At 35.5% G+C, this 16,702-nt stretch overlaps 1 protein-coding gene across 4 annotated transcripts in view; it reads left to right on the top strand.

The window, feature by feature from the left end:
* The window catches only part of LTN1 (listerin E3 ubiquitin protein ligase 1), a 75,138-nt gene that overhangs the window by 49,152 nt on the left and 9,284 nt on the right, over positions 1 to 16,702 (top strand). For 2 of the 4 annotated variants that reach the window (XR_012075990.1, XR_012075992.1), the window contains exon 30: positions 129 to 273. Coding sequence is in view for 1 of the 4 variants with exons in the window: in XM_006209811.4 (XP_006209873.3) it covers positions 129 to 191 (63 nt within the window). In the remaining 3 variants the exon portion in view is untranslated. Of the gene's footprint in view, positions 1 to 128; positions 2,507 to 10,470; positions 12,613 to 16,702 lie in introns of those variants that run through there. The other 2 variants (XR_012075993.1, XM_006209811.4) reach the window with 2 other exon arrangements.

The following is a 16,702-nucleotide window of genomic DNA, read 5'->3' as shown; positions in this document are numbered from 1 at the left end:
GAACAGAGGGAAAAGACGTTTCAGTTTCTCCCTTTTTTACTTCATCATTTTAAAGCTATTTTAGATTTATATGTAAAATGACAGTTTAAAAAGTTCTCTTAACATTTAAATAAACTTTTCTTTTTCAGTACAAATGGTTTACGTCTAGCAACAAATCTACTTGTCCACTCTGTCGTGAGACGTTTTTCTGAGATTTTTTTTTTCCCATTGGAAGTGATCCCTGAAGTAAATCAAGCAAAGGCAATGGATTTGGATTCATCTTGAAGTGTTAATGTGAGGAGGCCAGTGAGCATTACTTTTAAATAGGACCTTCTCTGGAAAATTATTTTGGTTAATGTAATGATCGTAAAATCAGGTTTACTTATCTTTAGATTGCTTTGTAAATGTTTGGAAACCTTTTCTTTTACATAAGAATATTACATATTTGAGAGAAAATATTTATATTAATAGTTTAATCTCTTTGTATATTTAAAAATAAATATGGAAAACCTCTAAATTACAGAATTGGAATTTGTGAAAGCATTGTATAACTGTATTATACTGTTAAACCCAGTTTGATGATCTGTGTTTTAGAACTGTCCAAGTGAGGCAAATGAATTGAGAGGGTTGATTTACAGCTACAGATATTTTAAGATGTATTTATTAGTTATGACAACAAAATTAGTATTCTGATATTTGTAGATTATTTTAATGATAAAATGACATTAAGCTATTAATATAGCTTATCTTAAGCTATTTAAAGCATGCTCTGAAATTCTATATAAAGAGTATAAACTGAACTTTAAGGTGCCTCCATTTATTAAGGGTTATGAAATTCAGAGATTAAATTCATGACACTGACCTTTTGCTGTAGAAGAATTTCCTTGTATTAGTGAAATTTGAATAGCAGACTTGTCAGTGAATTTATCACTCAGTTGGAATGAGTCTTCTTCAGAGGGGGAGAATTTGGGAGAAACAGGGATTAGATTATTTCATTCATGAAGCAGAGTGGTAGTTATTCCTCTGTCAAGAGGGAAGAAATAAATGAGTTACATCTGAAATTTAAGAATGGTGGAAAAACGGAAGATAACATGTTGTAGGAGGCTTTGAATTTTGTAAGCAAATTTTGCTATTCTTACTGATTAAAGTTACACTAAATTAGAGATCTGGGGGGAGCTAATTTTTTCCAGTCTTCAGAAGTGCAAGTTAAGAATTTTAATACTAAGTAAAATTCAGTATAACAGGCTGAAATGGAGTAGGTAAAAACCTGCCTTTTACCACAGTACTATTGCCCTTAAAAATTGTGCCCCAAATATAAAAGTGTGGAAGTTTGGAACCTGGGATAATTTTATTGCAGTCTTCCATTACATGGGAAATAGTAACGTATCTAATAGCAAGGTTACTTGAAAGGTCAGCTCATCATCTCTGTTGCAAACGTTTAGGCAAAAAGCAACTCATGTTAAATAAAATTACTGCCCACCATCAACTGGGTAGAATGGTTGTTATTGAAACAGTGTGAGTGTGGTCAGAGTATTTTAGTGGAGAGTGAAGTCTTACGTGAGTTGAAGGTCTTGAGTTGTATTTGCAGATGCAGTGGCCTGCCCAGTCTTGTCTCCGCAGTTCTTCTCTGTAGTATTTATTACCTTACAGCTTTGAGACTCAAGGAGGCAGTAAGCGAAGTACAAATAGCAAAATTCTACTACCTCTTCTTAACCCCTTTCTTAAAATAGTCTCGTTCTATGTCTCTCTCTGACATAGTAAACCCAAAGGATTGTGCTATTCTTCTGTGAAAGTTACCTTTCTTTTAAATATGGTTTTGTAATAGGCCTTTGTTTATAACTTTTACAGTATTGGTATGTCTTGGCTTCTGACCCTAGCCCAAAATAGAAAAGAAAAGGGAATAATGGAGCATTGTTTTTCCACGTTATTTAGGGCATCAGGTTCTTGGTGAAACACTGTAAGTGTAGGACACCTACTCTTCATACTTAGGACTCTTAGAGTATTTCTTTGAAACCTGTAAATATAAATGTAAAGCTTGTTACTGTTTATATGCTAAAGAAAAAGCTTTCCAGAGTAAGACTGAAATTCAGAATACCACATTATTTAAAGTTTATTTATATAGCTTTGACAACTTGAGAGCATCCCCTTAAAATTCTAGCATAAGGACATTTTAAAATTGCATGAGATTCAAAGCCCATTAGCAAAATTATTAATTTAAAACCCTAATGTAAATTGCAAATTTTAGGATTTATTTTTAACTCTTATTTATCACATGCTGTAATGTATGTACAAAAGTTTCTGTGGCTTAAATAATGTTATTACTTGACAGGTTTTTGTGGTGTGAATAATTACTGTTATTATTTGATTGTTATACCATATGTGCCCATTAAAATTCTTTTAAATTACAAAATATTTCAAATATACATACTAATAATATAAATGCCCTGTACTCTTCATAAACTATTTTGCCATATTTGCTTCTGATTTTTAAAGAAATAAAGTGTTACTCTTTTGTACTCCTCCCTGACGCCATCTCCTCCTTCCCTCGTTAAAGCTAACCACTGTTCTGAAGTTGGTGTGACTTCTTCCTATTTAAGGTTTTATACTTTACCACATGTTTATATCCATAAATAATATATAGCAGTTTTTTTAAAGTTTATGATATCCTATTTTAAGTGTTCTTTTGTAACTCGCTTTTTCACTGTGTTTTTCACTCAACATAACTGCTGTATATTATCATATTCTGTCACTTTGCTTTCCATTTCCCTCACTGATCGTCATTTCAGTAGTTATTTTTTGCCTTTTGAACTGTGCTGCAAGTGTATAGTCTTGATAATGTGTTCTCAGGCAAATGTGCTAGATACTCTGGACATACACCCCCAGGTGGAATTTCAGGTAGTAGATAACTCTGTGGTTTTAGATGTAAACCCTGGGACTTTAGATGTTGTCAGACTGCTCTCCAATGTAGTGTGCAAGTTTGCACTCCCAGTGGCAGTGTAAGAGAACTCTTATCTCGTCACCAAAATGCTTAATCTTAACCAGATTTTTTAAGTTTTCCAGTCAGAGCTGTGAGATAGTAGCTCTTTGTTTTAACTTATATTTCCCTGGCTACCAGGAATCTTTGCTTCACTCCATATATTTATTGCTTATTATTTTATGAATATATTATCTGTATGTCTGTTTTTCTCTTGGATTGCATATATTCTTACTGATTCTAATGCTTTGTCTCTTATTAGACTTCTAGTATGTGGCTTGACCTTAACATAGTCTGTGGCCATCTTACACAGACTCTTTCAGTTAAATTTACTCCAATTTATCATTCATTTTCCTTATGGTTGAACCTTTACTGTGTTAGGTTTAAAAAATTTGTTCCTTCCCTGAGGTTTAAAAAAATTGTGATCTTTAATTCTGAAAGTTATGATTTTCAAAAAAAACCTAATTCACCTGAAACTAAATTTTGTGACTGTTGTTACGATAGAAATCCTACCTCATGTAGTCAATTCTCATAGTATCATTTATTTAATAGTCCAGCCATTGATTTTGTAGTACCTCTGTCTTATATTTCCAAATCTTCTGGTGCATGTTTTGCATTCTACTCCACTGCTCTGTTTATCTGTTTTAATTTTACACAAAATTTTTTTCTTTGAAAAACAGCTTCATAATTAATCTTGAAGGGTAGGTGAGTAGCCTTCTACTCTTGCTCTTTTTCAAGGCCTTTCTTAGATAGTTACATCCTCCACTATCCAAGAGCTCCCTTTCCCCCTGATTGTTTACTATCGTGGCCATTTTGTTCTTACTGTAATGAATTGTCTTATGGAAAAACTTGGCAAGTGTCTATCAGGTTTTATCTGGTACGACCAGGAGATACTTCTGGCCTTGCCAAATTTTATCCTTAAGGTTTTGTAGTCAGTTATTCTCAATTTGTTTGGTTTTCAAAATTAGAGGCAAAACTTTTGTGTATTTATGATGGAATCCTCGAACTTCTCTATGAATGTTTTTCTTTCTCTTTTATAAAAGTTCCTTGCAAAAGGACTTTGGGCTGAGCAGGGTGTTAAACAGTGTTGAGCATGGGGGTGAGCTATTTCCAATAGCTTTGATAATTTTTTTTTCTTTAAACTGTGGTTTTCTTTTTAAGGACACCAACTTCTTTAGGTAGCACCAAGTCATCAAATAATTTGTATATTTGTTGTCCAGATTTTATAGGGGTACCTGAGGAGGTTAAGAAACCCCAGTTTCCATGGCATTCCAAATTGATGTATACTATTTCAGAAATACTGATGATAGTATATTGATTTGCTCTTTCATTTTTAGCAATGTGATGTGGCCTCTAGAAGACCACAAGTTTGACCACTTGAGCCTATCTGGTTAAGTACTAGATGCTAAAAAACATTAGTTATTGTATAGACAGATATTGTTCATTTCGTTCTTTTTCTTTCTTTAAGATAAGATCCATTAACAAGCAACAGCTGTTAAGAATTTAGTAGTAATGTTCAAAATGTCTGTTCTGGGCATGAACCTCTTGAACTGTAGAACCATAATCATGAGAATCTCCTTCATCAGCTAAAGTCAAGAGAGTTTCTGGATTAGAGAGGGCTACAGCAGTTGATGGTAAAACAAGAAGGAAAAAGTGAAAATGTACATTATATGCTATCATCAGATTTGCTTTTGCGTATTGATCTTGTACCCTGCAACCTTGCTGAACTTGTTAGTTCTAATTGTGTGTGTGTGTGTGTGTGTGTGTGTGTGTGTGTGTGTGTGTGTGTGTGTGTGTGAATTCCCTAGGATTGTCTACGTACGAGATCTTGTCATTGGCAACAAAGACAGGTTTACTTCTTTTCCAATCTGGATGCCTTTTATTAGGTATCTGGTTAGAACCTCCAGTGTTGAACAGACGTGGTGAGAGCAGATGTCTTTGTTTTGTTCCTGATCTTAGTCATTCGGCATTGTGGTGTTAGCTGTAGTTGATCAAAATCTGTAGGTCAGATTTGTACATATCAAATCTGTAGTTGATACAATCAGATTTAAAGGTGCACTAAGTACAGATTCTGAAGATACTTCAACTAATTAATTAGTCCGGGCTGTACTTCCTCAATACAAGAGAAAATAAGCTATTGGCTCCAAGGATAGGCTGTAAGAGGTGACAGAGTTTTGATGTATGTCATGCTGTTGAAAAACCATTATAGAGCAGAGTCTCTCAGCCTGAGTACTGTTGGCATTTTGAGCTGCATACTTTGTTTTGGGGACTGTACTATGCATTGTAGGATGCTTAGCAGTGTTCTTGGCCTCTCTTTACTAGATGCCAGTGCAACATCCCAGTTATGAGAACCAAAAATGTCCAGACAATGCCAAATGTCCCCTAGGTGGACAGTTTTGCCCCCAGATGACAACCATTGCCTTAGAGCATGGACTAATCAAGCACCAGTCAGTAGGAATACAGCCTGAGCCACATATGATATTTTAAGTTTTGCTAGTAGCCAAAAATGTAAGAAGAAATAGGTGAAATTCATTTTAATAACATTCTATTTAACTCGGTATCCAAAATACTATTTCAACATGTAATCAATAAAAAATTTAGATATTTTACATTCTTTTTTCATATTACATCTTCAAAATCCAGGGTATTTTAAATTTATAGCACATTTCAATTTAGATAGGAAATTTTCATCAGGAATACTCGATCCATATTTAGATTTCAGAAAATTTGCAGTGAAAAAAGTACATTCACATAACCCAATTTTTTTCCAAACACACTTAAGGTTTTCCAATAACTGGATCTAGTGTCCATTTTGAAATTTAAATTAATTAAAATTAAATAAAAATTTTAAATTTAGTTTCTCAGTCATACTTGCCACATTTCAAGTGATCATTAGCCACACGTGGTTAGTGGCTGTTGTATTGGACAGTGCAGGCCTAACCTTCTATGTACATACAAAAAGGAAGGTTTATGATAATCTAGGAAGAATCAGTCTGGACTCTTAAACTCAGCTATAGGTACTTTGCCTGTACCTTGAGAATCTTTCATGTGTAGAAATTCTAGGATCATAGCTTATCCTTTGAATCATACCTAGTGGCAGTAATATGTTAAAATTGGCTATATTTTGGTAATATGTAGCATTTTCTAGAACTCTGAAAAATAATACTTCTGCAGTAAATTTTACCTGGCAGTTCCATTTATTAAGCAGTACCTTACCTATTAAATGTTTGTATCAGGAAGAAAGTACTGTATTCTGATAATGGTCCCAAAATAATTGTTATAGATTGTTGGACATTTCAACTATTTGAGTGGTTTTAGTATTCTGAGGGGATCTGACATTCTACGGTGCTAGAATTATTAGGAGATAAACTTACCTGTATCTGTACATTGTTGTCCATCCATCTATGGAGCTTTCTCCATAGGAGTTTAGAAGAAAGTTGGAGAATTGTTAAATGCTAATGTATCCTGTGGTAGCATTGGAGAGATTTTAGATAGTTCTCCTATGTTTTAGTCATTACAGGACATTAATTCTTCCCATGGCCTTTCTGCTTATTAACCATATTACTGTTAACCATAGCTGCCCAATTCTTATAGAATGGAGAACCTTTAAGCCTTTTGTTTTGTTTTGTTTTGTTTTGGTTGTCAGTTACTTTATCTTAAGGTCAGAAGTTTGTTTTGATTTCTAGATTTTTGAAATGTTCAGAGATGTTTAGGAGATGTTTAGGATATCATCTAAACTGGTATTTCTGAGTCTACTTTCAAAACATAATAATAATAAAAAAGGATAAACCTGTCTGTCTTTATATTAGCTCTTGAAGTTAGCTCTTGAAGGATATGGTTTGAATTTTTTTTCTGAGTCTGTTTTTGGAGTCTGCTACTTATTTATCTTTTTGTTTGTTTACAGTTTTGAGTTTTTGTCCAATCTACCTCTGAGGGAAAGACTTCTGAAACGGTCTGATGTAGTCCGTTTCCTATTTGCTTACCCTTTCAGGGTCGTTTCTTGAATTATAAACCATCTCCTAGTTTTGGGGGGTTTTTGGTTGTCATTGTTTTTGCTGCTTTTAACCTTTGTGCTCCCATCTTAGGGGCCAATAATTAAGTGAAATTGTTGGTACAGACCTGGTAGTCCAGGGCAATAAATATCTAACTGAATTCTGCATAAATTTATCTCCCTAAGATTAAGAAAATCTATAATTAAAGTTCTCAACTTGACTTTAGGCCAAGATTCAAATATCAGTTTTCTTAGATTTGCTTTCTAGTCTAATAGTTTTGAAGGGATATTATATGATGTAATTGATCTCTGTTAAACACTTTGAGAAAACGATTCTTGTTTTGGAGGCAGGAGAAGGTGCAGAAAGATAGAAGGGGTTTAAGGGAATGATAAAGATACAGCCGTGTAGAGAGAATGGTGCAGGGAGGGTGGGTTTCAGAAGGTTTAAATGGTGGAGAAATTGTGTTTCTTTGACAGAGACTTTCTAAGAGTCCTTGTTTTGTTTTGAGGCCTCAGCATAACCAATCAAAAGTTGACTGTTGAATGATTTAGGCTTTTTGTTTGTTTGTTTTGTTTTCTAATTTTTCTAGCACTCCTTTGAAATGTGTTAATTTTCATATATCAGAAGTTCACTCTAATAGCTATTGTAATTCTAAGTCATTTTTAGCAAAATTTTTCCTCTTATCAAATTCAGGACAAGGGTTAGGATTATACTGAAAATTCTGCCAGGAGGAGGTTGTGCCTTTGACACAGACAGATCAGTGACAAACAAGAAAAAGGCACTGCATTAGTCAAGCGTATTTGTTATGATAGATGAGGTTCTTTAACCAAGCAGAGGATAGGAAAGAGCTGTGTGATCAGTGACCCCAACAACTGATGATCCTGAAATACGGACGAAACAAAGTGAACTTCTTTCACAAACTGCCAGGCCTTGGAGAGTACTCTTGTGTATCTTATGTACAAACGCAGTTTGGCCAGTCATTTTAGCAGCCAGCTGTCAGCAGTCTAATGGATCCTTAGTCTTTAGGGCCAACTTGTGTTGGAGACTTCGCCTATGCTTCTCTGTCTGTTCCCTATGAAGCGTTTCCTTATATGTTCAACAGACACAAGACAGTAAGGGACACATGAGACACATGAGACAAGAATTTGTATAAACAGATGAGCAAGAAAGTGAAAGCAAACCAAGCAGTGGGTCTGATTATCATAAAGACAGACTGAATTGTACTGACCTATACGAAGATACATTTGTTTAGAAGTCTTAGATAAAGCAATTTCAGCAATTAGAGCTTAATGAAACTAGCCAAAGTTCAGATTGTTTTTGAGAAACTCACCTGGCAGCAGATGTGATGACTATTGGGAGTTTGGGACTCAAGAGGCCACTGATCTTTCCTGTTGGTCCAAGGATCCATTGAGATACTGTCAAGTGAGTTTTATAAATAATCTCAATGTGAGAATTATCCAAGGAAGGGATCAAGATTACCACTTGATATCTGAAACAAAAACTGTATTACTTAAGAAATGGAGAGTTAGGCTGGTTGGGTCTGTCATTTTGAGTAAATCCAACTGCTAATTTTACAATAAGGTTTTTGAGTTAAGTATTGTTTAGGTGTTGTGTTGGTTACAGAGATGGAGTGGGTTGATGTCACCCTTACAAACATGGTTATCCTGGCAAGATATTTTGGCCAGCTGGCTTTCAGAAGATTTAGTGATAAGTTTATTGTTGACTGGTTGACCTTCAAAAGTATGAGACTGTCACTGAATGACTGGCCTCCAGAAGCAAGATTACTGAAGCAGGTTACTGTTGATTAGTTTTTAAATTGGTTCTGATTTACTTGTTAACTGGCTGTAGACAGTTGGTCTTTTATCAAGACTCTGGAGAAAGAGGCTTTTAAAAAAATTCTTAAAAGGTTTGTTGGTTATATAGTTTTTGCTAGATTTACTTTTTAAAAATGAAGTGAAATTCACATAAAATAAAATTAACCATTTTAAAGTGGGCAGGTTATTAGCATTTAGTTCTTTGAACAATCACGCCCCAACCTCCCACCCTAATTATGGTAGCCACTCTGCTTTCTGTCTCTGTGGATTTACCTATTCTGGACTTTTCATATAAATGGAATTGTACATGTGACCTTTTATGCCTGTCTTCTTTCACTTAGCATGGTTTTGAGGTTCATCCACATTGTAGCATGTATCAGTACTTCCTTTTTATAGCTGAATAACATTCTATAGCATGTAAAGACCACATCTTGCTTATCATTCTTCTATTGATAGACATTTGGATTGTTTCTACCTTTTCACCATTGTGAATAGTGCTTCTATTGGACATTTGTGTACAAGTACTTTTATGAGTACCTGTTTTCAATTCTTTTGGGTATGTACATAGGAGTAGAATTGGTGGTAACTCTGTGTTTAACTTTTTGAGAAAACAAACTATTTTCCACAGCAGCTGCCACATTTTACATCCCTACTCAGCAATGTATGAGGGTTCTAATTTCTTCATATTCTCGCCAACACTTGTTACTTTGCATTTTTAAAAATTATAGCCATCTTAGTGGGTATGCAATATTATCTCATTGTGGATTTGATTTGAATTTCTCTAATGACTAATGATGTTGAACATATTACTTTTGATAAAATTAAAGCCTACTAGAGCTGTCAGTCAATAAATCATCAAAAATTATTTCATGTTTAGCATATTACTCAGAAAAAATTAATGAATGCAATGACATTGAATAAAAAAGATTGTTATTACAAAATTCCATTCTCATCTACTTGTTTACATGAAAAGTTTTCTCAGTGATTTCATCTATAAATAGGAAAAATAGGAATAGAATTTATGCCAACTGCTATCTTATTTTAGTTACATATTTATAAGTAATTATATATAGTAATAGTAATATATATAGCTATAAATTATGTGTATATATCCATGGAACTATAAACTAAAAAAATGAAACTACATATTAGTCTCAACTCTAATATGAGATGAATTTCCAGTGAGATTTAAAATAGTTTATGCTTAATTACCTATAAAAATTTTAATGTTTGTTTTTATCCTTTGTGTTCTAATAGTGATTTAATTACAATCTAGAAAAGTATTTTTAATACCTACAGCTTACTGGTTATGGAAAACTAATTAAATTTTTTTGATTTATATTTATATTTTTATTATACAACAGTATTATAGGAGGATACATAAGCTATTTTAAGCACTCAAATATACTATAAATCTGTAAGGGAAGTAGAAGAAAAATACAGATCCAATGAATGATGTTAAATGTATGACTGTTGAAGAACTTCCATGTATTATTTTATTGATGATGGTGGGAATCAAATTGCTGTAGTACTTAGATTCTATTAGATACATTTAAAAGAATGGTACATTTTCCATTTTTAAAAAATTAAGTATTTATAGTATGCCACTGGAAATTATCTTCTTTACGCTTATTTAAACTTATGATGAAAAATTTTAGTTGTCAAGTTAAAAATACATGAAATGGTACATTCTTTCCCAAAATTTGTTTAGAGGTATGCAGGCGATAAAGTTTGAAGACACTTGTCTGGAAGATGGTAAGTAAAAGGCTGGCAGCGGGTTCCCATACCAGAGTTAAACAGACCTAATAGACAGTTTCTTTGCTGGTGGTTTTAGAGAGATTTAAAAATACTTCTTAACTTTAGATTTGGTGCTAGAAAATCTGTCATGAATGGCACGTTAAACTACCTTCCAGGTGAGCCAATAAGTCCTGGTGCTCGAACTGCTGAGGAAATCGCTCTACTGCTTGGGCCAGACCTTCTAAAGGCTCTGTTGCTAGGATTTTAGCGTTACTAGGATTTTAGCATTGCCAGGAAAGAAAGAGAAATCAAACAGCACCCTGTGTAGTCAAAACCTGATTCTTCCGTATTAACAGAGCTGATAGCTCTTACGAAGTGAGAAGTTTACATTTTCTTTTTTTTAAAAAGTACATATTTGTTCATTTATTTCCAATAACAATAACAAATCCATCACTTGTTAACATAGAACTGGCTTGTTTTTATGACAAATAATTATATTTTCCAAAATCAAATGTTTAAGGGAAGAAAGGGCAACACTGTTTTCCAAGTTCTGCAAATTTCTTTAATGTCTGACTTGATAGAAGACAGCTGGATTCTCACATCTGCCTCTGCTTTCAATTGGCTGCAGTCTGTTTTGGTTGAAGTATATTAAAAGAACTAGACCCACACAGACATGTAGAGGTTACATTTTTTATCATCAAAAGAATATACATTTTGACATATCGTACTAGAAATGGATTTTTTAGCTGTCACATGATTACAATTAAGTAGTTACATTTTTTTTGCGAGCACTTAGTTTAATACCCTTTCTTCCCTACATAACACAAAAGGCAGTAGTTCTGAGGCCAGTCCTATAGAATTTCACATCTTGTTTTCTCATCTCACTATGCAGACAAGACTTCTCAGTAAGCAAACTTCCTTGTTTTTTGATTGACTCTTAAATAGAATATTTTAAGTACTAAATGTGATACATATTTATAGTTTTGAGGTACATACTCTGTATTAGGAGGTTTATTATTTGCTTATATTTTTAAGTCCTGAATGGATGGTGAGTTTAAGCAAATAGTTTTTCTACATCTAATTAAATGACAAGTTTTCCCCCCTCCCCCATCCTTGTGGTCATTACCTAAACAGATTTTCTAATGTTGAGCCATCCTTGCATTCTTGGGATAAACCTTACATGGTCAAGATCAATACTATTATTACTAGTAATATATGTGTGGATTTTAAAGATTTTTTTTTCAAATTTTGCACCTTTGTTTACAAATGAAATCACCCTAAGATAATCTTTCTTGTACTGTATTTATATTCATAAGTGAGATTAACCTATAATTTTCTTATGTTGTTTCTGTTTGGTTTTGGTATCAATGATATACTAGTATATTAGTGATATAGTAACTAATATAAATGAGTTAGGGTCCTTGTATGTTTGGTATAACTCACTGGTAAAATTACCTGGGCCTGGTGCTTTTATTTTCTGGAGTGGAATGGTTTCTTTAATGGTTGTAGACTCTTTAAGATGTTCTATTTTTTCACAAGTTAGTAATTTTTATTTTCTTAGAACATTATTCATTTCATCTGTTTTCAAAAGTATTGGTATAAAGCTATTCATAGTATTTTCTTATTATTTTCAGTATTTATACTGTATTTGCAAGTATGATCTTTTCATCCTTAATATTATTTATTTGTGCTGTGTATCTTTGTTTTCTTGATCAACCTAACTGAAGATTTATCTAATTAATCTTTCCAGAGAACAGGTTTTTGTTTTGTTTAACCACTCATTCTTTTGCTTTGTTCAGTTAATTTTTCCACTATTTCTTTATACTTTGTGATGGTTTATTCTAATTCTTTTTGTAACTTCTTGTTATTCATTGATTTTCTACATTTTTTGTTTTCTGATAGATGCATTTGAGGGATGTATCTCTCTTGTTACTTGAACCATTTTCCACAAGTATTGCTAAGTGGTACTTTTTCATTTCAGAATTTTCAATATGACTGTTAATTTGACTCATTTATCTAAAATTGAGTGTTTAAATTTTTTGTTGTTTAAAAAAATATAGGAAGTATTTTGGCTTTAATTTTTATTTTCACTTTTTGGAATAAATTCCTACATGTACTTCATTGTGGTTATTATTTCTACCTTGTCATAGTAACTGTTTTTCCTTTGCACACTCTCATTCTTGGAAGTGAATCACTTAGTCCAGCTCATATTCAAGGGGTGGAAGGTAGGCTCCATCTTTTGAAGGGAGGAGTATCAAAGAATTTGCCGACATACCTTAAAATCCTCATGGTGGAGATAATGCACATACAGCTTCTGGTGGGGCACAGTTGTTCTTTCTGATTTAAGAAAGCTATGAAGCAGAAATTACTTTGAAATTGGTTGCAGTGACTGTATAATTTATGACGGCATCCATACTGGGATATTCTACCAAATAGCCCTGTAGTTAATTTGCACACACACTTTATACTAACTGAACTATGAAATATTTAAGCTGATATTAAAAAATAAAACTAAATAAATAAAATAAACAAATAATCATGGGAGACAGGGAGATATCAGAACTCAGCAAATCTGCTATATAAGCTGCCCCATCTGTCTACTTTAAAAATTTATAATTATTTTAAAGTGACTGTTCAAAGACAATGATTTTATTATATGCTACTGCAAAAACTGAACTTATGTATCATTCTGAAGCATGGCTTTTCATTTAAATCAAGTTATTCTAAAGTAATTTCATTGATTTTCTGTTCCAATTGTTGTTTCACACATGAAAGCAAAACTATCATTGTTAGTGTGTTTCATTAGCAGAACTTTGTAGTTAAATGATGTAGTTTTTGTATCAATGTCATCAGATATGTCAAAAGAAATCAGTTAAGTCAATGCCAAAATTGGTTCAAAAATTTTAAAATTCAATTCAAGAACCTAAATAAATCTCTTGGATATTCATTCTTCTGAAGATACAACCAACATCTGACAAAACTGTGCATGATACAAATTAAAAAGCTAAAGACTGAATAGAAAGCTATTTGATGGGTTTTTTAGTTACTTATTTTTATGTAACAAATCACCTCAAAACTTAGTTTAAAACAGCAAACATTTATTTTTTAACACAATTTCTGTGGGTCATGACTTTGAGGATGCTCATCTGGGTGGTTCTGTTTTGGGGTCTGTCACAATGTTGAGGTCACGATGTTGGTTGTGTCTGCAGTCATCATCTGAAGGCGTGATTGAGGTTGGAGGATAGGATACTCTTCCAAATGATTCAGTCACATGGCTGTGGGCAGAATCGTGTGGCCCCTCCCCACACGACATCTCCATGGGGCTGCTTGAGTTTTCTCAAGGCATCTGGATTCCTCCAGAGTGAGTGAGTGATCCAAGCCAGGAAGACAGAAGCTGTAATACCTTTTCCGACAGCTCTCAAAGTCTGTGTCATCACTTTTGGGTTCTCTGTACTAGCACTCCTAGCTGTGGCATGCTTGGCCCCACTCGGCACGAGTGCCGTGTTACACATGCCAGCCACTGCATCTTGTGCCCTCCATTTGAATGTTTCACTAATGATTACTTGCACCATAAATGGAATAGACCTATCCAGCTCAAGGGCTGACTTAGCCCATCAACATAGGTTATACCTCCCTCCTGAGACTAGAGATCGGCACCATTTGTCAATGTTGAGTCTTGTGTGAACTACTGTAGTGAGATGCTCAGCTAGCACCAAACCAAGGGATGCAATGGCCATTGGTTCAGGCTCTCTTCTTAGATCCAGTGTCTGTATCCCTGGGGCCAGTTCAGGGCAAGCCCAACCCTTGCCAGTGTGTCCCCTTTTCCTTTGCTCTTGAGGTAAGGGAGTTGCTCAGACTTCTGCAGCCATCACTGTACCTGTGGAGGGTATGGGCATCCCTTACCAAAGCCTCTCTCCCTGTGATTATCAACCATGGTTGCATATTAGAGTCATATGGGGGGTTTTGAAGATACCGATTCCTAGCTCTCATCCCTCAAGATTCTGACTCAGTGGTTTATGCTGGGACCCCTGGCATGAATATATTTTGAAATATATTCAGGCTATTGCAATGTGCAGTCAAGGATTGGGAAGCATTGCTCTGTTTTCTCCCTGATTAATTAGAACAGGGGCTGGCGAACTTTCTGTAAAGGGCCAGGTAGTAAATATTTTAGGCTTTATGGGCAACTATTCAACTCTGCCAGTGTATCACAAAAGTAAATGAATGAAGGAAAAGCTGTGGTCCAATAAAACTTTTTTTCACAAAAACAGGTGGTGGGCCAGATTTGACCTGTAGGCCAGCCCTTGAACTAGATCAGCACAACATGAATAGCATCTCAAGGCTGCAACAGAAGGTCTGGTTGTGCCACCAAACTTCAGGAGTCTTACTAATGTGTTCTGAATTCTGACAATGGTCAATGGTTTAATTTCCCTAGTTGTCACCCATTTGAAACTCACTACTTAGTGTACCTCGTTGTGGTGTTATTTGTCTTGAATAGGATTGGACCAAAAGGACCTATGCTTTTACCAGAAATCCCCACCAACACCCTATTGTGACAGAGTCATGCAGGAGAAATAACCTCTAAGCCAGAAGACCCTGGGACTCTTGCCACACGAGCTGTGAAATTCACCGCAGTGTCTCAGCAGAAGGCCCTGTGGACGTGCAGTCGCTGCTCCCAGTCCCTGGTTTCTCCCCTACTTGGCTGAAAATGCACGTTGGAAGATAACTTTTCATGGGTCTCTTGTGTTTCAAAATCAAAACACTAACTGCCCTTTGTTCTGGATTATCTTTTCAAGAATATTTGTATGATGAACATCCTTTGGAAGATAGGGATAGTGTCTCTCCAAAGCAGAGAGAAGACACCTCTCGAATAAAGAGCAGACATTCTTACCCTCCAGTCTAATAAACGTAGTGTCTGCACAGAACAGAGAAGGCATACTTAATGCCCATAATGAAAATTAGGGTGCCCAAAGTTCAGGGTTTCTCTCCTGTAATGCAACTCACTGGGTATGCAGGTATCCATCTGGGTCCCTCCACATTGCTCCCGTAGGACTCAGGGCAAGGAGAAGCTGATGACGCTCATACTAATTGTTATGCTGAGTAATTAAGTTCTTTGTCTCTGACCCAGAAGCCTTCTTTCTTCTGCCAACAGTGAAACTGTCAGGCTAACCTGTGAGCTTACAAGGAGGGTAAAATCTCAGCTCCTTCACCTCGTTTGACAGCGCAGTGTCCTGCAGGGCTCCCTGTAGAACCTCCACTGAGGCCGGCTCATGGAGCTGATGGGCCTTCACGCGATAGTCCACTCCCCAGAATGTTACTGCTGCCCCATTTGCGGAAGTTCTCCCACAGGACCCTCGGCCAAGGGCTGTAGGTTAGAAACAAGTCTCCCTGGTGACCTGGGCTCCACTCACTCCTTTCCCACTCTTCACTTAAATCACGAGGATTTTCTTGTCCAGTCTACAGCCTATGCCGATGAGCTAAGCCAGTCTAGTTGGAGTTTAAAGACCCGTGAGAATGACAGGTAAACTCAGCCTAAGTTGTTCTCACTTTGCCATCGAGCCCAAATCAAGTTCAGGGCACAGGAAAGCACAGCCTAAGGAGGAAGTTAAAGGTGTGACTATAAAATCCTTCACTCAGACCTCAGAAAGAGCAAAGGTATTTTCAGTCAGAATAAAGCCTCTCTGAAGATTTTCAGGGTGAGCCTTACAGATTCTCTTAAACAACAGGGCCTCTAAGAAGCGCAAGGGCATTAAGCCTAGGGTGTTTCAGCAGAAGCCCAAGGCAGAGAAGGGCTTACCTTGAAAAGATTTCTGTGTGAGACATTTATCTAAACTAGTTAATGCCAAAAAGATGTTCAGAAAACCTCGAGGTTTTAAAGAGCATGACCTCAGTGAAAATACACCCTGGATTCAAAGGTACAAAGGCCACACAAAATGAAGAGGTTTTGGACCTCTGAATATCTGTAAGGAGGGCCTGGCTTGAGAAAACTACTCAGACACAAGCAAGTACTACCTTTAACGAAAATGAAAAGATAAATCAGAGCACAGAACCTAGTGCTCGGAGGGTGGAACCAAGAGCCACGAAGAGTCGTTTCTGGGCAGGAGCAGGGATGACTCCTAACCAAGGATATGCCGACATTTGCCCGCCTGAATTTCAGAAGTGCCATTAACAGTGATGCCTCAGTGTCTCTCATTTCCCACCTTTTGGAC

This window comes from Vicugna pacos, chromosome 1 (genome assembly GCF_048564905.1).
Source record: "Vicugna pacos chromosome 1, VicPac4, whole genome shotgun sequence".
Classification (NCBI taxonomy): domain Eukaryota; kingdom Metazoa; phylum Chordata; class Mammalia; order Artiodactyla; family Camelidae; genus Vicugna; species Vicugna pacos.
Note: the sequence above shows the minus strand (reverse complement) of the source record. Positions and strands in the feature narration are given on the sequence as shown.